Raw genomic sequence first — 21,825 nt, forward strand, 5'->3', positions numbered from 1 at the left:
GGTTGCCGTCCCTCTGGTCGGTTCCATGACCAACTGATCTTGCTTACAGACTGCCCAGTTCCTGGGGAGGTTTGTTTTGTTACGGGGTTTTCTTTCAGTTTCTGGATCCCATATTGTAGTCTCAGGGCTTGCCTTAAGGGCCTGCGCTCTTAAATTTGTCTTGGGCATAGACGCAATGGCAATCAGTAATGGCTTCCTACCAGTTAGTTAATGCACTGCCTATGGGAAAGTATGACATCTAATCTGTTTTTTCATCTACTGTGGGGATACAAGAGGATTTATAGCTGCTGGGTTTTTGCCTTTTCAGTCAATTCTATGAGGTAGAGCATTACATATAGGCTGCTCTATTCTCGCACGGAGCGCTTCAGCTCCTTCATTGAAGGGGCTGTCGGGACGAGAGGGTAAAAAATTTGGATGCATGTTAACACCTGATGTCACAGATTATGGAATGGCTATGTAACTGGTTCATCTTAATGGCTGTGTCAATGGACCATCCTGCCCGGTGTTAACCTTCCTGGGCATACCACCTAATTCACCACCAATCATACTCATGTGGTCAGTCAGTAAGGGCTTCATGCCAGTTAGGCCAAGAAAGTGTTTCTTGTCTCCCCTCCAGGTATTAGAGATCTTTTCCGGTGGTTTATGAGGTCGTAGCAGGGCTTCCACAGCCTTACTACAGGTTCAGGTTTGTGGCTGTATAATAATTTAATGCTTGTTGTGATTAAATATTGATGAAGAAATTAGAGCCAAACTGCAGGTTACATTTTATATTCTGGCCCAAATCATTTGGTCTAGTTTTCCCACACTCCTGGAGAAGAGCTAACTAACTTGCTGTAGAATTACGTGACATAGCTCAGGGCTAGAGCCTCTGAACTGCAGGCTGAAGGTCCATAGCATCTCTAGGTAGGGCTGGGATGTAGAACTGGAAGTCCGTGGATGCATCGGGGGGTTTGTGCTGGCTGCAGGCATGGACTTATAGGCAGTGAGGCTTGGGAACTCTCCCATCCATTTTAGTGGGATAACATGGTCATGGGACAGGTCTGTGACTTCCTTCTATTTCAGAACGGTAGGGTTATGGCCCTTGTCTGTTCCTTTGTTCTCTAGTGCCCAGATTTTAATGTTTTCTTTTGGGGCATGGTAAGGTAGACTCAGGTGGAGCGGTTCAGCTGTGCTGTGCAACCGCACATTGGGAGATTGGGGAGCAGAGTCAAAGATGGCCATAAGCCGGTCTGTCGCCCCAGCATGCTCCACAGCTATCAGAATGCAGGAGGGGGTTTTCCCAGGACTTCTGGGCCGGCAAGGGAACCAGAGTGGCCTATTCAGTGAGTCACCTGCTGGGATTGCCTAGTGAATGGCTCGAGACTGGGCCTCTCAGTCCAAGCACTTCGAGGTAAAGGCTGATGATTTCCCCACTTATTCCAGGGACTTTAGAGTCCACCGTATGTTAGCTGGGTGGGCTAGAGAACACCCTGCCACTCTTGATCCCCGTTGCCCTTTCTCACGGGACATTTTATTGAGTATGGTGGGCTAGTGAAAAAAAGTATACTCCTCAAGCTATGAAGCCAGACTATTCCAGGCCGCAGCCCTTATGTTGGTTTTTGGAGCTTTTAGGATAGGTGAGGTGGTGGCCGGATCCAAGGGAGATTTGTCTCGACGGGCCCTCCAGCAATCAGATGTCTCCATGGAAGGGAGTTGTACCTGTATAACATTGATGGACTGGCAATGTTGCTGGACAGGGATGGAGCAGCTGCACACCCTATCCTGGGCTTACAGTTAGGCCTCAGTCAATGGGCTGCAGTGTGGTGGCTTGGCTGGCGAGGAATACTTTGGGACGGGCTCCTACCCACTTTGTTCCAGCTTGGTTCAGTGCGGACATCTCCGCATGTGGTGGTCATTCCCCAAGTTGGGAATGACCTCAGTATTTGAGGCAAGGCCCTCAGGTGGCGGACATGTGCAGACATGCAGTTCGGGACACAACGATGCCCTCGGTTACCTAAGGCCATGGCCCTCAGTTTGGCAGGCATGTGTGGACATGCAGTTCAGGAGGCAACGGAAGGGCATGGCCCTCAGTTTGGCAGGCATGTGCAGACATGCAGTTCAGGAGGCAACAGAAGGGCATGGCCCTCAGTTTGGCAGGCATGTGCGGACATGCAGTTCAGGAGGCAACGATGGCCTTGGTTACTTAAGGGCATGGCCCTCAGTTTGGCAGGCATGTGCGGACATGCAGTTGGCGAGGCAACGGAAGGGCATGGCCCTCAGTTTGGCAGGCATGTGCGGACATGCAGTTCAGGAGGCAACGGAAGGGCATGGCCTTCAGTTTGGCAGGCATGTGTGGACATGCAGTTCAGGAGGCAACGATGGCCTCGGTTACTTAAGGGCATGGCCCTCAGTTGCAACAAAAGGGCATGGCCCTCAGTTTGGCAGGCATGCATGGCATGCAGTTAATAAGGCAACGTCGGCCTTGGGTACGTCTGCTTTGGTCAGACATACTCCCGCGAAGGGTTTGGCGTGGTGTCTGGAGCCCGATAGGGATGGACCAAGTGCGAAAGAAGGCCAACCGGCAAATTCAGTTGGCTATTCTGGGGCAGGGGGGGTTGGCTATTTCACACCCTGCATTCAGCATTGGATGGGTGAACTGTACAGGGCCTATGGCGTTCACCTGTCTGACGCAGGTAACGTCTTTTTGGCAGACCTGCAGAGGTGTCTGCGAGAGGTGCTTCTCGGCAGTGGGTAAAAGGGGACTAAATAGAGATTTGTCCCCTTTTTGTGGCGGGAAGGTGCGGAAAGGGAAATAGGTAAGGAAAGCTCGGTGGCCCCCTTAGGCACCTTTGGAGGTGATTGGCGGTTCCAGAGGCCTGTCTGTCAGAGCTTTGCGGCTTGAGGGCAGGATATGGGCTGCTTTTGGGGCCAACTTAACTCATCCACCTGAGGGTTGTGTGGCCCCGGGGGGTGGTGACCTGAGAAGGCCTCCCTACTCACCTACTGGGTGTGGCTGGCGGAAGGGGTAAGCAGATGGGGCTTGCCCTTGTCCCAAGCAGGGGCTGGTCGCCCGTGAGCTGTATGGCAAGATGCTTGCTTATAGATAGTTCCGCACCTAGGTTTCCCTCTGCAGGTCACTTTAAAAGGTGTTTTTGTATAGTTTAATAAAGTGGCCCTTGTTCAACCCAAGCTGATGTGTCCTTGTCTTATTTCGACCCTTCACTCGCAACTGTATCCCACAAGTAGGCTACACATCTTCTCCCTATTCTATAAAGATGGAATGTGAACCATAGTGCTTATGTTTATTAAAGTAAATCTGTACATGAATTCTGAGGTGGTCCAGCTAGGTCCAATAGGTACCACATCTGGAAGAATATCTTTAAATCAGCCCTGTGATTCAGATGCTACCTTTTTCTAAGTGTACTACACAGAATGTATTAGTATTCTGGCTTGAAAGCCTCTGCAGACCTTCACTTTCTGATCCAGCCTCAAGTCCTATTCATGCAACAACAGGCCTTTTCACTTGAATTAATTTTATGTGATTTGCCAGTTCCATACAACATTTTCTGCTTTTATATTTTTCTTACGTTTATTGCAATTTTACATTTGCTGTTTTCTATATGAGTTTGCAGTGTATCAATATTTTTATAAATACATAATCATAACTGTGGTGAGTAAAGGGGGGTTATCACAATAGCAGACCCAATTTCAATCTACATGCATTCAATTGAGCCTAGAAGTGTGTGAGGGCTGTGTGAATGTGTGAAGGCTCAAACCGTATAAGTGGCACATTGGAGATGTGCTGGCTCTGCTCCCAAAAACCCTGTGGATACTGGTCCTGCCCTCTCCCCACCCTAATGGTCTAAGCAGTGGTTGTAATTGTAATGCTGTTAGAGTCCTCTCTTTGATCAGGTTTCCTGATTGAAGTGAGAATCCTAACTGCATTCAGCCGAATGTCGTTAGAATCTCCCTGCAGACCTTCATTCTTAATGTGCATATATCAGAGAGGAGTCCTTGAATGTATGGGGGCATTGGGGCAGGGGTGGAGCACTTGCTCCCTATGCAATTTGAGCCCTCATTCATTCAACTGAATGCTTGAAGAGGACTCCTACCTATGACCGGGAGACCTAACTGCATAGAAAGAGCCCTGCTAGCATGCATAGACTCCATGCAGACATTGAACATGGGGCTCATTCACATGGGAGCTGAGCTCCATTTTAAAGACAAAGCTTTTTCCATCACGATGGGAATTTAAAGATCACACTTCCTGTCTTCCAATTGCTGTTTTCCATTCATACTGAAGGGGAAGGGTTAATCACACAGCTTCCTAATGACCATAGCCTCTTAAGGTAAACTATGACTTCCTCTTGTTACCTTGGCAACCGAGCATGCTCAGTTTGTCCCAGAGTAAGTTTCATAAAAAAAGAAAAAATCCTCAAGTTTGATTATTTGTATTTTCAGAATCCAGCAGAAATACAAATATTTGTTTGAACAATGTTATACTTTTTTGCACAAGTTAGGGGGGAAAGAAAAACACACACCATTTGCAGCAGACTTGCAGAATGGGAGCTAGCAGGAAGTGACATAACAAAGGGAGGAGGAGAGAGTGGGTGTGGACTCACAAAAGCATCGGTGCTAAGCGTCTACAAGCTCCACAGAAGTTTTTTCCTTCCCTTTTCGGATTAAAATTGGATTGATTTGCTGCGGATTAAAAGCTAAAAGCAGTGGGATGCCTTCCATTTGCCTCCTACGTCATGTGATTGCTGCGAATTAAAGGGGAAAGCAAGTAGAACCCATCTCACATTAAATCGCAATGTGAACCAACCCTTAATGTGCAAAGGTGTCATTCTCTTCCCGATTGAAAGTTTACTCTCCATAGTTATGTCGTGTGAAGAGAGCTATTCTTTCATGGCTTCAGTCACCCTTTAGAAAACACTGAGTGACCTCAGCTAAGGGTGGATTCAGACAAAAGGTTATTATGTTAGTTTTACTGGTTATTCTGGTAGCGCTCCTTTCCTGATTTCTAACTTTCTTTTCACACTTTTGCCTTACGGAATTTATTTATTATTTGATTTATATCCTGCCCTTCCTCCCAGCAGGAGCCCAGGGCTTCAGACAAAAGCACTAAAAACACTTTAAAACATCATCAAAACAGACTTTAAAATACATTAAAACAAAACATCTTTAAAAACATTTTTTTAAAAAAAGCTTTGAAGACATATTTAAAAAAGGTTAAAAACATTTTTTTTAAAAAAAAGCTTTAAAAACATATTAAAAAGCAATTCCAACATAGATGCAGACTGGGATAAGGTCTCAACTTAAAAAGCTTGTTGAAAGAGGAAGGTCTTCAATAGCCACTGAAAAAATAACAGAGATGGCGCCTGTCTAATATTTAAGGGGAGGGAATTCCACAGGGTAGATGCTGCCACACTAAAGGTCCACTTCCCATGTTGTGCAGAATGGACCTCCTGATACGATGGTATCTGCAGGAGGCCCTCACCTGCAGAGCGCAGTGATCGACTGGGTATATAAGGAATAAGACGGTCTTTCAGGTATCCTGGTCCCAAGCTGTATAGGGCTTTGTACACCAAAACTAGAACCTTGAACTTGGCCCGGTAGCAAATGGACAGCCAGTGCAGTTATTTCAGCAGCGGGGTGACATGCTCGCAGTACCCTGCCCCAGTGAGCAGTCTCGCTGCCGCATTTTGCACCAGCTGCAGTTTCTGGACCAACCTCAAGGGCAGCCCCACATAGAGCGTATTACAGTAATCCAGCGTGGAGGTTACAAGTGCATGGACAACAGTGGTCAGGCTATCCCGGTCCAGAAACTGCCACAGCTGTCTTACCAGCCAAAGCTAGTAAAAGGCACTCGTAGCCACGGAGGTCACCTGGGCCTCTGGCGCCAAAGATGGATCCAGGAGCACCCCCAGACTATGGACCTGCTCTTTCAGAGGGAGTACAACCCCACCCAAAGCAGGCAACTGACCAATTATCTGAACTTGGGAACCACCAACGCACAGCCCCTGCATCTTGCTAGAATTCAGACTGAGTTTATTGGCCCTCATCCAGCCCACCATCCAGCCCACCAAAGAGTCCAGGCAGCTGTCCAGGGCTTGCACGACCTCTCCTGATTTAGATGTTACAGAGAAATAGAGCTGGATATCATCAGCCTACTCCTGACACCTTGCCCCAAATCTCCTGATGACCGCTCCCAAGGGCTTCATATAGATGGCATATACTTCATATAGATGGTATACTTGCATACTGCCATTTTCAAAGGGGAATCATGGGTGAACAGAAATGGGCATGTGCGGAAAAGGTGGGGGAGTAGTGATATGTCCAGTGGTGTTCATTATTGTGTCATGCTACACTCACTGATGTGAATGAAATTTCCTCCCTGAGGAAGTACGCCTGGCGCCGACTCTGCTCTCCTTCCGGCGCCAGGTCAAAACCTTCCTATTCTCTGAAGCATTTTAAGTTACACTGATTTAATTTTAAAAATGTTTATTGTGTTGGATTGTTGCTTGTATTTTAGTATTGTTTTGTTATTTATTGTATTTTTATGCTGTTTTATGTTCACCGCCCAGAGAGCTATTGCTAGTCGGGCGGTATATAAATTTAATAAATAAATAATAATAAATAAAATAATAAAAATAATAATAATAATGAGTGTCATCTACCCATTGCAAAGCAATTCCCTCCCCTTAAATATTAGACAGGCACCATCTCAGTTATCTTTTTGAAGCCTACTAAAGACTTTCCTCTTTCAACAAGCCTTTTAAGTAGAGGTCTTATCCCAGTCTGCGTCTGTGTTGGAATTGCTTTTTACAATGTTTTTCACACTTTAAAAAAAATATGTATGAATGATCAAATAAAATGTGGAAATTATCAATTTCAGGAAACATTGGGAAGACAGAATAAACTGCTGTCTGAATGCAGAAGCGTGATGCAGTTACAAATTTGTTAGACTTGGAAGAAGAAAACTCAGGATCAAATCCTGGAAATAATTCCTCAACATGTTATACATGGGTCTTGGTTTATTTTCTTTCTTTCCACCTGATATGAAGAAATAAATTGCATTTGATGATGTGCAACGTTTAAATTATTTTCCAAAATATAGGGGCTTTAGAGAATGTAGGAGCCTGAAAGAAAATAAGGATTATATAAGAAAGCCATTATGGTTATGGTTTGGCTGCTCCAATCAATAATTTTTGTCATTCTATATCCCACTGATTATGAAATGAATCTTCTATTTAAAAAAACAATTGGAAACAAGTTAGCCCATATTTTTTGAGCATCTGTAGTTGTCAACAAGAATACAAAACTGGATTGCTTTTTACGTTTTCCAGTGAAAGTTATTTTTGACTAGTTCATTTGAAATGCAGTTTTTACGGTAGACTCAGACTATTATACTTTCAACAGAATAAGGTAATTGTCCCAAGTCAGCAAAAATGAATCGTAACTGACAATACTATCCTAAACATGGGTACTCAGAAGTAATCTGCATTGAGAATATTTGGGTTTATTCCCAGGTAAGTATGATAAGTACTGCAGCCTCAGTTCCTCTGAAAGCAAATGGGACGTGTGTGGAGTTAATTTCATTTGGTCCAAATTTTTCATTCATGTAATCAAAACTAGCTTTAGCTGAATCGAAGCTAATGTTTTTGTTAAAAGTAAATTTAAAAGCTGTGCTGGAAGCAGGAAGTAAATCTAATTAGGTTTCCCTGGGATGCAACATTGGGTTAGATATTGATTCTCATCTCTTGTTTGTTGTTTAGAATCCTCTTGCATTAATTAATTTTAACAAGAATATATTAATGGATTCCCCACAGTGGAGAAGCTCTCTCTATTCAGGAAATAAAGCAGGATTAATGCATCTTTATGACAGATTTGGATAGAGATAGGGACTATTAAATGGTGAGGTTAAGGGTTGTCCTTGAGTGTGCACACTTGACCCCAAACCTCCTTCAATCTTTCTAGTCTCCTCTCTCCATATTTAGAAGATACAGTATATCTAACCAGAGGATCTCTTAGTTGTTTTCTGGAAGCTTAGAACCATAGAACTGGAGGAAGCCTTGTAGGCCATCTAGTCCAACTTTCTGCTCAATACAGGACATCCAGAGTTAGAGCATCTGTAACATAATTTTCCAGCCATTGCTTAAAGACCATCTAAGAGGAAGAACTGACTGCGTCACAAGAAAATTAGATCCATTGTTGAACTGCTTTTCCTTTTTTATCAGAGGTAAGTATACCAGGGAAGACTTTCTAGAACATCAGAACTGCTCTTACCATCAAGATGTTCAACTGAAATCTATCTTCCTGCAACTAGGGATGGAAAGATTTGTCAATTTCGGTTCTCTCAGTTTCTAATATTTCCAGTCTTAAATTCATTTCTCCCCATTTCTGCAGCAATTTGCGGGGTTGTTTTTTTAAAAAAAATCCTCATGAAAATTCTCCAACATTTTAGTGAAATTTCTCTTAATAAACACCTTTTTGTAAGCAGTTTTAACAAAGGTAAACATTTTTTCAAGTCATTTCTCATTATCTAATGCATTTTTACATGTTATTTTCATATATTCATTTTTATGCACACTTTCTCCTGATATATACATTTTTGTAAATATTGTTTAGTTGGTGAACTGCATCACAAAATTCTAATAAATGTGGATGGCTGTGTTTTGTTTCTCATACTGATTTGGAAAATGCGAATTTGATAAATTCTGTTGAAAATGTGAACTGTATTGAAATTCTCACCCATCTCTACCTGCAACTTAAGTCCATTATACCTAGTCCTGCTGTCTGAGGCAGCAGAGAAGCCTTTTCCTTCTGCTATATGACAGCCCTCCAGGTATATGCAGCATGACACTAACATGGAATGTAGCCAAGGCTGTATCCTAAGCAATTTGATATGAATAGGTAATATTCATTTAATGGTGGAAGAAGAGGAAGTACAAGGTATTGAGCTGACATGGAGACTTTATATTAGTTTCCTAAAGATATCTACACAGCATGAAGGGTGAAGGAGGGTTTGGGGTCTCCATTTACACAATTCTCATGATGGAGTAAAATAAGAGCATCGTGACATTTTTTGTGAACAGTAAATTTCAGTGAATAAATAAATAAATGTGACTGACTTGCCAAGGAAGGAATGATTTGGTAGCTTTACAGTCCCAGTGGATATAGGTGGAGAAAGGAGGAGATAAAATAATTATCAAAGAGAGTTAAGATCTAAGATTGGTTCGAATTTGATTGTAAAAGGTTTGGTATGCAAAGGGAGGAAGGTGACAAAATTATCTCTCTTCTGGCATCTAAGAGTTGCACAAGGTGCTAGGCCTCATGACCAATGACTGTGCTGTGTTACCAGATTGTACTGAAGGAGATTGTTGTTGTTGTTGTTGGCCTGAGATTTGATTTTGTGAAGTTCATCTCAGGCCTCTGTTTGCCTGTGCTTTTTATATCTAAATAGCAGGTCCCTTAAAATGATTTGGCTTAAAATGATATGATAGAGCACAAGTTTTAGGAGGGATCTGTGTGGTAGCACTTCAACCTCCTTACACTCTTTCTGTGATGATGCGGTTATAGGAGTGAAGCAGCAAATGTATGTTTCACAGAAATATAAGTTCACCACTCAAATATTCAAACCAGCTGTAATTGAACGAATTTATAAGCTGCTTCTTTCCAAATGTCATTAGCTGTTTTCCCAGACTATAGCTAAAATCCTAAACACACTTACTAGGAAGGAAGCCCCATTGAACACAGGGTGACTTACTTCTGAGTAAAAAGTCATAACATGGTTCTATAAGTGAATTAGATTTCAGTGCCAAGTGCTTTCACTTTTTAGCTCTAGGAGTGTAGGACCTCTATATACATTCTATGAGGCTTGGGAATAAATACTGAGAATAAATAATTAACTTAGCAGCCCTAAGGTGTGCTACAGCATCTGACTGCCCTGATGCGCAACCTATACTCTGGACAAGAGGCTACTGTAAGGACAGAAACCGATTGGTTCCCAATAGGAAAGGGTGTGAGACAGGGGTGTATTTCATCACCCTATTTGTTTAATCTATACAGAGAACATATCATACAAAAAGTGGGATTCAGAGTTACATGAGTAGGTAGAGTTACAAGAGGAGAGTTGCATGAGTCTGTAGTAATATCTGCTTTGGCCAGGGGTTGCTGACATTCATTGTAAGACAACACCCAGAAAGAAAACCAGCCGAGAGCTTTAAGATGGGCTATTGTGTATGTTAAAAGTGTGACCACAAAAACCATTAATATTATTACAGTGTATCGGATACAATTATGCCGTCCCTGAAAGGTGTTAAAAAATCTGTGAAGGAAGAAAATAACACTAGTGCTTATTCCCTACAGTAACTAAAACGCCATAAGAAAAAACACCAATAAATGAACAGATAGCCTAGATGTGCTTAAGCACAGTCTCTGAGATTATACAGCCACAAGAGTGGCTGTATACTATAGTCAGCATGGATTTTTCACATTCCGCAATGTTAACTTGAAAATATCCCCATGCCATTCTGATGCTTCACATAAGCTCATTTGAAAACAAATCTTACAAAAAGTATAGTCCTGAACTCAGAAATGCTTGCTTAACAACCCTCTAAATTTTCATGGCGATACACAAAACAGTCAGAGAGAATCGAGAGTTCAAAATGTAAAAAGAGAGAGAGAGAAAACCCACACCCCTTTTTGGACTTTTTTCTCATAATTGGTGGAAATTAATCAGCCATGTTCACTGAGTACCTGTAATCCTATCACTGACCTTGTCCCATACTCTGACCTTCATCTTCTGCAGTTTAAAAGTTAAAAAAATGCCTGGCTGATTTTTAATTAATTTAAGAAATTTAGCACTGAACTCAGTGAAGGCCAGGTAATGCTCAGTAAGAACCAACTGTCAGTGTTCTAAAAGCCAGACTCACAGCTGCTGGGCTTGCCTAATTAGGGGGCCACACCCACACCAGACTTTGATTTCACATGAGACAGTCATGGCTTCCCCCAAAGAATCCTGGGAAATGTAGTTTGTGAAGGGGTCTGAGAGGAGACTCCTATTCCCCTGACAGAGGTCCAGTGGCCAGACTGATTTAACAGTCAGCCGCTCTGACTGAAGCTGTGTGAGGGGAACAGGGCATCTCCTAACAACTCTCAGCACCCTTCACTAACTACACTTCCCAGGATTCTTTGGGAGAAGCCATGACTGTATAAAGTGAAATAAAGGCCTGGTGTGGATGTGGCCAGGGACAGCTTTGGTTTAAATTTGGGTGGGAGGCTACATGTGCCTGCTGTAGAATAAAAAGGTGGGGGAAACCCTGAAAAAGAATGATACTATTCACAGTGTTTTCCTTTTGGAAAGCAAAGGAGCTTCCCCTCTGTCCAGTGCCCACCCATCCAATCTCCTCCCTCCCCCTCCCCTTCCTGCCCTCCCCTCCTCCTCTCTCCTATCCCCTCCCTCTTCCCCTTCACTCTCCATTCCAATCCCCTCCTTCCCGCTCCTCCTCCCCCTCTCCCATCCCCCTCCTCCTCCCCCTCTCCCATCCCCCTCCTCCTCCCCCATGGTCAGTTTTACCTATCCTAAGCATGACTGCATGGGAGTAAAACCTACTGTATTCAATAAGCATGCCAATGATCAAACCTGCCCTCCCCTCATCCTCCCTCACCTCACCTCCCTTTTGCCCCTTCCCTCCTCCTTCCTTCCCCCTCCCCCTCCCCCTCCCCTTCCAATCCCCTCCTTCCCCCTTCCTCTCCTTCTGCTCCCCTCTTCCCCCTTCCTCTTTCCCTCTACTCTCCCCTCCCCTCCTCCACCCCATAGTCAGTTTTACCTATCCTAGCCATGATTGTACATGAGTAAATACCACTGAACTCAATAAGCATGGAAATGATCAGACCTGCATTTCCCCTCTCCCTTCCTCCTCCATTCTTCCTCTCCTCCCCGCTACCTTCTTCCTCCTCCCCTGCCCACTCCAGGCCTCCCTCTCCATGGTCAGTTTTACCTATCCTGTCCTAAGCATGATTGCACAGGAGTAAATCCCACTGAACTCAATAAACATGCAAATGAACAAATCTGCCATTCTCCTCCCCTTCCTGCCTGCTCCAAATTTGGGTTGGTCGTTCACAGTCCAATCCACTGTGTAGCTTGGAAGAATTTGGTAACATGTGCCTCTGAGCATTTGGAGAGTGGTGGCAACACCAGCAATCAGTCCAAATAACAAACAAGACGTGCTGTGCTGATCTTGTTTTAACAGGAAGATGCAACAATATTAAAACAGTTGATGTAGTTCAGATAGTCACTTTAAATATGTTTGATTTACTTTGCAATTTTAGTGAAGTTTCCTATAGGAAATCATTTTCTTTTGCTTCTATTTCTGTGAATATGTGAAGTACAGCAACACTTTGAAACACTAAACAAAAAGCTCCAAAAACAATTGTGGATTAATGGCAGCAACTATTCTGCAGAATAGTTCCCAATGGGCATTAGGAGTGTCTCAGTTTGCACAAGATAAAACAGTGGGAGGTGAAATATATTCTAGCAAAATTCTAGGTGTGCTCTATGTTTTTAATTGAACATGCCCACCTTTCCTTAAGTGGAATAGTTTAAGCATAGCAGGCTGAAAATATGCATCTTGGGCAGGCCAAGTTTATTTTTTCCAACTGCTACAGTCATTCCTGAAGTAGCAACATATTGTAATCAGTCTGATTTTACATCAAATTGCAGTTTAGTTTCAACTGTTAATGCATCCAAAATAGAAATAGAACATAACCTCCAGTTTGAAACACGAAAGGCTGTCTTTGCCATCATATGACATTTACCAATAAAAAGGCTTTGAAATTAATAAAAATAAATTTGACACAGATTTGTAGGATGAATAATGAGGGAAATATAATTTTCTAGGTTACATTCTCTGTAGAAGCAGTAGTAACACAGAAAAGAAGCAAAGAAGAACACCAGTTAACATACAAAAATGTAATTCTCCATCTTTGAAGATGGCAGGTGTTGCCACTAGTCACCGTATGCTCAGAGGCACATGTCACCAAATTCTTCCAGGATACACAGGAAGTGGACTGTGAAAGACCAACCCAAATTGTGTTTGCATTTTGACAAATTTGTAGGGCAGTACAATATCTCAGAGAGGAGGTCAGGTGTTCTGCTCCCCTGGTGCATTGACTATAGCTGCCCAATTTCCCTGCTTTTTAAAGTTTAATAGAAATATCTATGGGCTATAGGTACGTTCTTAAACTGCAAGGGTTTTTTTGCTTATTAGTGAATATAACTATACATTGTTCTGCATCATTTGGCATGAAAAGTAAGTTATATCGAAATTTTAGTGAAGCCTGTGTAAATGCATATGTCCATCCAGGGTAAAGGCATGGTGTCTTCCAGTGAGGATTTTGCGTGAGAGTGTTCATGCCTAATTTAGAATGAATTTCTACAGAATATATTCTTTCAGTATTGATCAAATAAATAAAGACATATATTTGAATGAAACGACATGTCAGAGCTTGGAAAAGTTACTTTTTTGAACTACAGCTCCCATCAGCCTAATCCAGTGGCCATGTTGCCTAGGGCTGATGGGAGTTGTAGTTCAAAAAAGTAACTTTTCCAAGCTCTGGTCTGAATACATTAGTGACATGAACAGAATTACTTGTAAGCATTAAAATGCATTTTTTAGAAACTAAAGCACTTAAAGTTGAGCAATACCCATAAGCTGCTAAATAATATTAACATTTCTTGCTCTGCCAAAGTGCTATATTTGATCTTATTCAAAATGTTAACTTTCAGTTCAATTCCCTATGGGAGAAGAAAATTATATACCCTTTTCATATGATGTTTACTTGTAAACAGATTAGCTAACCACATAAACATTCCAAAAATTAGCATCCATTTATGTTATACTTGATTTTCTTCAAGTATAAAATTGGATCGACAGGTTTCACACAGTATAATGTGATAATAGTGAGCAAAAGGGTGAGAAAACCCTCCTTAAATGGAAATTCTGGTCCTCACTTTCTCCCTATATGTGTTATGTGGAGAAAAAAATGTTATAAATTATTATTTATAACATTACATTTGATAATTCACATAATGTACACAATAAATTATGTGAATGATAGTTTCCATTGATGGGGAAAAGTACTGTGTTCACTTTTGAGCTCAAGCTTCTTCCATCTCTTGTCAGATTGGCTCCAAACATAACCCACGCTACGCCCAGTAATCACGTTGTCCTCACAAAAATTCATCAGTGTTTTAGTGAGAAGTTTTCCTAACATATCCATTTTAATGTAATTTGCCTAATGTACTCATTTGGGCAAGCTATTTCCCCTAATAATGAATTTTGGTCTATTATTTTCACTAACATATGCATTGTTATGCACTGTTTCCCCTAAAATATGCATTTTTACACATGTTTGTTTTGGTTGAAGACCTGTATTGCAAAATTCAGAGAGTGGGAATTTTGAAGGATAGCTGTGGTTTGTTTGCACATTGTTTCAGAAAGTGCAAATTAGCTAGGCTTGCATTAAAATGTGAACTAAATCAAATTTTTCTCCCATCCCTAGGAAGGGTATGTCCCATTGTGCAAGGAAAAATGTGCTCCCCTTGCAGATGGAAATAATTGGGTATCACTGTCACTCATTATTAACACATTATTAGTTTGGAAACAGTTGTTAGGAAGCCACAGTATACATTTTCCAGTCAGGAAAAATGTATTTTAGGATGTGGTATAGGTTGCAATTGTTGAATAACATATCCCTGGAGTTTCTGTGAGATGCTGGGAATGTTTGATTGCAAAGGATTTTCTCCCTAGATTTTAACACTCTCACCAAGTATTAATAAAATGTTTTGTACCTTCTAAAACTGCATAGCATTAATATAGTTGAAAATATTTAAATGAAACACACTTTCCATTGTCTTTTGTATTTGGGCACTGCCAAAATATTAATAGAAAGCATTCTATATAGTGTCTCTGTTTTCTTAGAGCATGTTTATGATCGTCAGTATCAACCCTGCAACAGAGCATCTCAATGTCAAGAAGACATCTCTTTGTCACTTTTTCATATGAGGATCGCCTGACGAGTTGTCAAAACTGTACAAATCTATATGTGTCAGTTCTGATCCTCCTTTTATCTGTTTACTTTGGAAAGGTTTCATAAATGCTAGAGACTTAAATGAGCTTTACAGATCAAAGGAGGCAAAAAAACCCCTCTTGAATGCATTTGTACTTAATGTACAAATAAAAATTTGAAACATGACAGATTATTTAAAGGAGCATTTTGTGATCTTTTTTCTTATTAGCAGCAAACCTTCCTATCAGAAACCAGCACAGATCTTTTCAGCCAGCTACCTCTCAGCATAGTATATCAATGTCTAGCTTGGAATGATCATACAGTGATATGAAGGGAACCACAACGCTAGTCATATTTGTTACTACAGTTTAGGAATCTGCTTCATGCCAGGTCTGCTTCATTGTCCATCTCACTCATTATTGTAATTATTGCCACTCAATATTGTCTAATCTGAGTGACAATTATTCTCCAGGGTTTCACAAAACCTGCTAGGTGATAATTTAAACTGGAACATAGATGTTATATTTCCAAACAAAATAAAATATCACTGTGATTTCCATTCAAACTAATTATTTTTTCATGCAGATTAGACAATGTGGGTTGAATCTAGACATACTCAGAGTAAACCTAAGTTTTAACAATTTCAATGAATCTCGTTTAAGTAAGTTTGGATCTAACTTCTATATGTTCATAGTCCAGAAGAAAGAAAGCTATTTTGGAACAGGTGAAGAAATTGGTTAAGAGCCAAACGGATCATTTTTCTTTTATGATTCCTTTGGTATATGCAGGTGTGATAACAAATTGGTGCTAATTATATTTTGGGATGATGCAGTATACAGAAGATAATTTGGTAATGACCTATCAATGGGTTGCTTTATGGATGTAGGTGTGAATTTCTGATCTGCCTGATAGTATTGGATTTGAATCAGGTATAGTTGGAGAGTTTGCTTTCTCTCTCTTTTTGTGATACAAAACAAAATAATTTAATTATATGTAATTGATATAATTGATGTTCCAGTGGGAGGAGTTTTTTATTACTAATGTAGTAGTTCTAATTTTTAGTAATCATACAAAGTGCATCACAGTTTTTATTTCATATTGGTCACATCCACACCGTAGATTTAAAGCATTATTATACCACTTGTCCTGGCATATGCCATGGTTGAGAATATATTATACCACAGAATCCTGGGAACTGTAGTCTGTTAAAGGTGCTAACCTAACAGAGCTGAAATTCCCAGCAAGCTTAACCAACTTCAATTTCCAGGTTCTCCATGACTGTTAAAGTGGTATATAGTGAAAACTCTTATAATATGGGGGTCTTGGGACAAAGGATGTACCTGCATTATAGGCCTTCCATGTTATAAAGAAAACTGTACTGAAAGGCACTTAGAATGATGTGTGAACTATAGTAAAGTACTTGCTAAAGGTTCTAAAAGTGCAATAGTTACATTTCAGGCTTCCTGTTCCCTTTTGAAGTAGTCAGACACTTTGGTTTGGTGAAACTGATCACAATGTTTTCTCAACCTGTAGTTCTTGATGCTGCTCAGAGGGAGTAGAGGAAGGTGCTCACAATCGCTTTGCCCCTCCAACCACTGCATCACCACATTGATGTTTTCAAGCACCATGCATTCTTTGGGTGCTGCTTCAAAGGAAGCATCATCATTGTTGTTTGACTCACTGCCATGCTGATGGCTTCATCCTTCTCATTCATCTTGCCCTTATCATAGAAGCCATAATTTCCTCTTTTCTCTGGAGCTGCGCCACTGGAACTTCTGCATCCACCTCATTCCAGGCAACCAAATAATTTGCTTCAAGATTTCCTCAAAGTGCACCGTGAGCAGCCTCCATTTCCTTTGCAAGAAATGCTTCTATAGGCAGCTCCATGTCATTGTCCATGATCTCCTTGCTTGCAACACATTTTTTCCAACAGTTGGTGATGGTCATGGAACTGATTTTTCCCCATGGCAAGCCAATGCTCTATGCCACAGCTTTCAGTGTTAACACCTTCAAGAAAATTGATATTTACGTTTGCGATGCTGGCTGGCCACTCACCATGACAGTAGACTTTACATGCCCAAATGATTCCTCCATCCATGGATTGGATCCATGCAGTGGTATTCTTTGGGGGAAAGAGGGCTTTGGTTTTCTTATCTCTGGACTGCAGGAAACAGGCTGAAGGATGGACTTAACAGTGATCCAACAGCAGGATAGCTTTCTGTTCCAGTTTTCTTGAATGCAAGTGGCGTCTCATTGATGGTACAAACTACTCTTCAAACCATGAGGCAAAAATATCAGACATCATCCAGGCATTGGAATTGTTGCGGTAGAGCACTGACATTGATTTCATGTTAATGTGCTTAAAACACCGAGGACTCTGACTTTTGCCAATGCACAACAGCTTCACTTGTGGTTGCCAGTCTTATTGGCACACAGTAACAGACTCACTCTGTCCTTCTGGGTCTTCATACCCATCTTGTTTGGTGCCCTATAACATCCAGTGTTTCGCCTGGGAGCAGTTTGAAAAACAGCCCTGTCTTGTTGCAGTTGTACAGCTGTTCATCACTATAGTTGCCCTCTTCGATCATTCTCCTGAGAAATTTAAGAACCTCTGCTGCTGCATTAGTGTTACTAGATGCAGCTTTACCTTCAGGCGTACCTGAGAGATCCCATGATGAATCTTCCATCTCCACAGCTAGCCATTAGAAGCGTTAAAGTAGTCATCTTTACCAAGTAGCTGATTTCATTTTACTGCTTGAACTTTCAGGCTCACCCCATTCACCAGCACTTCTTCAGAATGCTTCTGTAGGAACCTTTTGTAGAAACAGTTGTCCATGTTGCTGTTCTAAGAAAGCTTGGCTTTCTTTCTCAGCAGCCCTACCTCCTTGTCAACGTTATCTACAAACTCACAAAACTTTTCTTCCTCTTTCATTCAGCTCTTTATTATCCCTTCTGGAATTCCACAATCCCCAAATAAACTGGCTTTTAATTCACCATGTTTGACTCTCAATAACTTTGAACGTTTCCTGCATTGTGTAATTTTTTCTTTTGCTTGCCATTACTCCATGCCTGATATTCTCCCCATGTGCTTTCCAAGCCACTAGCAGTTTGCAGGAGCAACTCTTAGTGTACCAAGTAGACGTCAGCTCTGCGCATTCCATTTTCTGCACATTCCAACCATCCTGCCACCCCTTTTGTGCAAAAAGCACTTGGAGAACATTTCCTGATTACATTTTACTTTACACTCACCCTCAAGGGTTAAAGTCACCAAGTACTGTACTGGTTCCTAAAGAGAAGCCAAACTGCTGGTGGCTTAGAAACCCCATAGGGAACAGGCACTGAAGTGAGGAAGGTTGTTTGGAAGGACAGGAACAGATCTTGTGAGTTAAAAGATAGGTGTAAACTGCTGTACTGTATATCTTACTGATGGGATATGGTCATAGCCATGATATATCTGATTCCATAGTACACTGAGACTCGTTATAACAAGCTTCCACTATAATAGTGCTTTAAATGTTTGTTGTAGACTTGACCTTAACCTCACAACATACCTATAAGGCCCTTTTACAGTTGGGCAATTGAAGCTAGTCAAGGCATCCATATGGCTACAAACTATTAGAATCCAGGTCCAAGTATAAAAATATAACCTAGCTGTGCACATGTTGTGACCCATTAAATGAGATGTAGTCCATCAGTCACAACTGTGACTGTGGTTGATTAGACCTCCCATTTTTGCCATGCCAGAAAGTAGCAAGGTTATGGTAGGATGCCATACGTGGCTTGTGGCTGCATTTGTCTTGGTGCCTCACAAATTGTGTATCCATATGCATCCAGTTTCACTCTGGCAGTTGATAGTAAATCTTCGTAATGCGAATGAACATGTTTTGCTGTGGTTGAAGATGTCAGTTCTTACAATTTTGTGGTCCAATACTGATTTTATAGTTTGCTTCACTAACAAGCAAACAGCCCAGTTCTAACTATGCTTAATCATAATTAAGTCCTATTTATTTCATGAGCACTTACTAAGTAAGCATACTCAGGATTGCAACCTAATACTTATGATGAGTTGTGTACTAACTGCTGGACCACTGCAATATCTCAAATTCCATTGTATGGGCATTATGTCAGTAGACTTAAGTAGTATTGGATTGCCAATTTAATATAACAGTGAAAGGAAAAACCTGTTGAAGGGATAAATAATGAAAAAATGTCCACACAGTTTTTCTTTTTGGGGGTGGGAGGAACAGGTGTCTGAGTGTGTGTGGGGTGTGTGTGGGGTGTGCGTGTGTGCAAAGATTTGTTTTGGCAGGGCATGTTTATTCTATCCAGCAACACTTCTTAACTCTGCAACATGAGTTTCTTTCATGAGGTGATTTTGTACCTTCTGTTTTGTTCTGTGTTTTTAAGCTAAAACAGCTAGAATGTACAAAGACAAGTCTTTGTCTTGCAGATATTATCATACCAATCTTCTCCAATCTTGCCATTTGGGGATTTCTAGGATGACACGTGTAGCAACAAGAAGCAACTGCCTGTAGAGTTTCTAGGTTATTGCACCTAAAACATCCTTTTTTGAGATACAAGTGAGTTCAGTTATCTGCACTCAGTTTTGAGTTGGGTCCAAGCCCACCTGAATTTGGACCCAGCTTATCATTGGACTTGCCACCACCAGGCACCCCCTTTCCTGCCCATCTTCCCCCAATCAACTTACATTTACAAAGAGGGCAAGGTGACCATTGGCAAGCAAGATTCTCTGGCAGAACCAGGAGAGGCCTTTTGCTGCGCCAAGGTAAACTAATTCAAATTAGAAGGTATGAAAAACTACAAATCCCATTCACTCCAACAGGAAATGACAGTGTCGACCTTAAGCATGCCTGGGATCCTCTGGCCCAGTAAAGATGAAACCTGCATGGCTTCTCTAGGCTCCAGTAAGCCCTTCCCACAACCAGTTCCCCACCTCTTCACAAAATCCTCTTTGATTGAAAGGAGAACTGGCAGGGAATGCTGGGGACAATCTCCTTCATGTTTGGTTTTTCTGAACTTTCACAGAAATGGCTTGGAAGGACCCAAGGTTTTTCCAAGGAGAATATGAAAAAGCTTGGAAAATCTGAATGCTTTCTGAAGCAAGTAGAGGGGAGCTCACCCATGACCATGACTAGTCCTTTTCTTTCCTGTCCACAATCTGTGACTGACTGTGTTTCTTCTTGTAAAATACTAATAACATGGCATTGCTGAAAAATCCAAGGAATGACTTTCCATTTGTAACACACCACAGAAAAAATTTAACCTGATGATTATAGTTTACATAGGGAGGGGATCATTTTAAACACAAGGAGACTTTTATTGTCATAATATTTTCAGCTAAGTCACTAGAAATATATGGGAGGAATTATTGTTTGGATTAAGAAAACTGATTAAAACTGAAATGGAAATACATTTCAGCCAGCTCTAAAAAGTCAGATATTCCTGTGGAATGGCCCTTATTTATCTAGGGATTTATTTCAGTCAATAATAAATCTTTGCAGCTGATTAGCAAAGTTTGATTGATTAAAAGCAAGAACACCGCATTGACTGCCATCTGCAGTAATTTTAGTGCTGCATGGCAGAGAATGTTAGCACTAAGACAACTCCGAAGCAGTTTACAGTCCAAGGAAATACTTTTATTACATACAAACCATCAAAATACAGATTAATATGGCTGTGGAAAATAAAATTAATTCATTGTTTTATTTTACTGCTTTATTAATGTTCCAGCTTACACATACAAAGACATAATAAAATTTAAAAACATCTTTCAAAACAATAATAAAAGGCTCAGTAATACTGTATTGGTTGGCGAAAAAATATTAAAAGGCCAGTCTAAAAAGTTCAGGTTTTGAGACATCTGAAAGAAAGAAAGAAAGAAAGAAAGAAAGAAAGAAAGAAAGAAAGAAAGAAAGAAAGAAAGAAAGGTTCCTATCAAACCTCTACTGGAAGGGAGTTCCACAGGGCAGGGTCTGCCACATTAAAGGCTCGGTCCCTGGTGGAGGCCAGCCAAACCTCAGGGGCATGTGGAACCACCAACAGAACCCATCAGAGGATCTCAGTGATCAAGATGGGAGTCAGGCGGTCCTTAAGGTACTTTGGATCCAAGTCATTTAGGGCTTTGTGAATTAACACAAGTACCTTGAATCTTAAATTAAATATTAATTTAATTATCCTGGACTCCTTCTGGGAGGAAGGACAGGATAATAATAATGATAATGATAATAATAATGATAATGATAATAATAATAATAATAATAATAATAATAATAATAATAATAATAATAAAGTTGTTTGTTGTTATATACCACAATGCCAAAATAGGATTCTAAGTGATTTACAAAGAATAAAAAACCAGTTTCACAAACATTAAAATATATACATCCAAAATTAAAATACCCAAAACCCAATCCCTTTAAAACAAATACAGCAACTGAAGCAGGAAACTCAGGTTGAGAGATTTAGAGATATAAATTTAATAAGTAAATAAATTAATGATAAAATAGCTCTAAGTTGCTGATTAGACTGTATAATCATGTAAATTGCATAAATTCCATTGTCATTACATTATTCTGCCCTGTTCATTTCAGTGTAAGGGAAACACAGTGCAAATAGGGTGAAAAATGTAATCAGTTATGTATCATTTATGGGCTGAAAGCAACTACAGTAGGGCCCTGCTTTACGGCGTTCCATTTTCCGGTGTTCTGATGATGCGGCGGCTTTCAGTTAGGGGAAATTCCCCATTTTAAA

The 21,825-nt window shown here is 40.9% G+C and overlaps 1 protein-coding gene across 8 annotated transcripts in view; it reads left to right on the forward strand.

Annotated features, from left to right (window-relative positions):
* Positions 1-21,825, forward strand: part of CACNA2D3 (calcium voltage-gated channel auxiliary subunit alpha2delta 3) — a 1,117,495-nt gene that overhangs the window by 915,273 nt on the left and 180,397 nt on the right. Inside the window, exon 35 of one of the 8 annotated variants that reach the window (XM_061618249.1) lies at positions 6,878-6,944. The exons of the other annotated variants lie outside the window; for them this stretch is intronic. Within the exon in view, the coding sequence (XP_061474233.1) occupies positions 6,878-6,926 (49 nt within the window). The 3' untranslated portion in view covers positions 6,927-6,944. Of the gene's footprint in view, positions 1-6,877; positions 6,945-21,825 lie in introns of those variants that run through there. 8 annotated transcript variants of the gene reach the window in all.

This window comes from Rhineura floridana, chromosome 3 (assembly GCF_030035675.1).
Source record: "Rhineura floridana isolate rRhiFlo1 chromosome 3, rRhiFlo1.hap2, whole genome shotgun sequence".
NCBI lineage: Eukaryota > Metazoa > Chordata > Lepidosauria > Squamata > Rhineuridae > Rhineura > Rhineura floridana.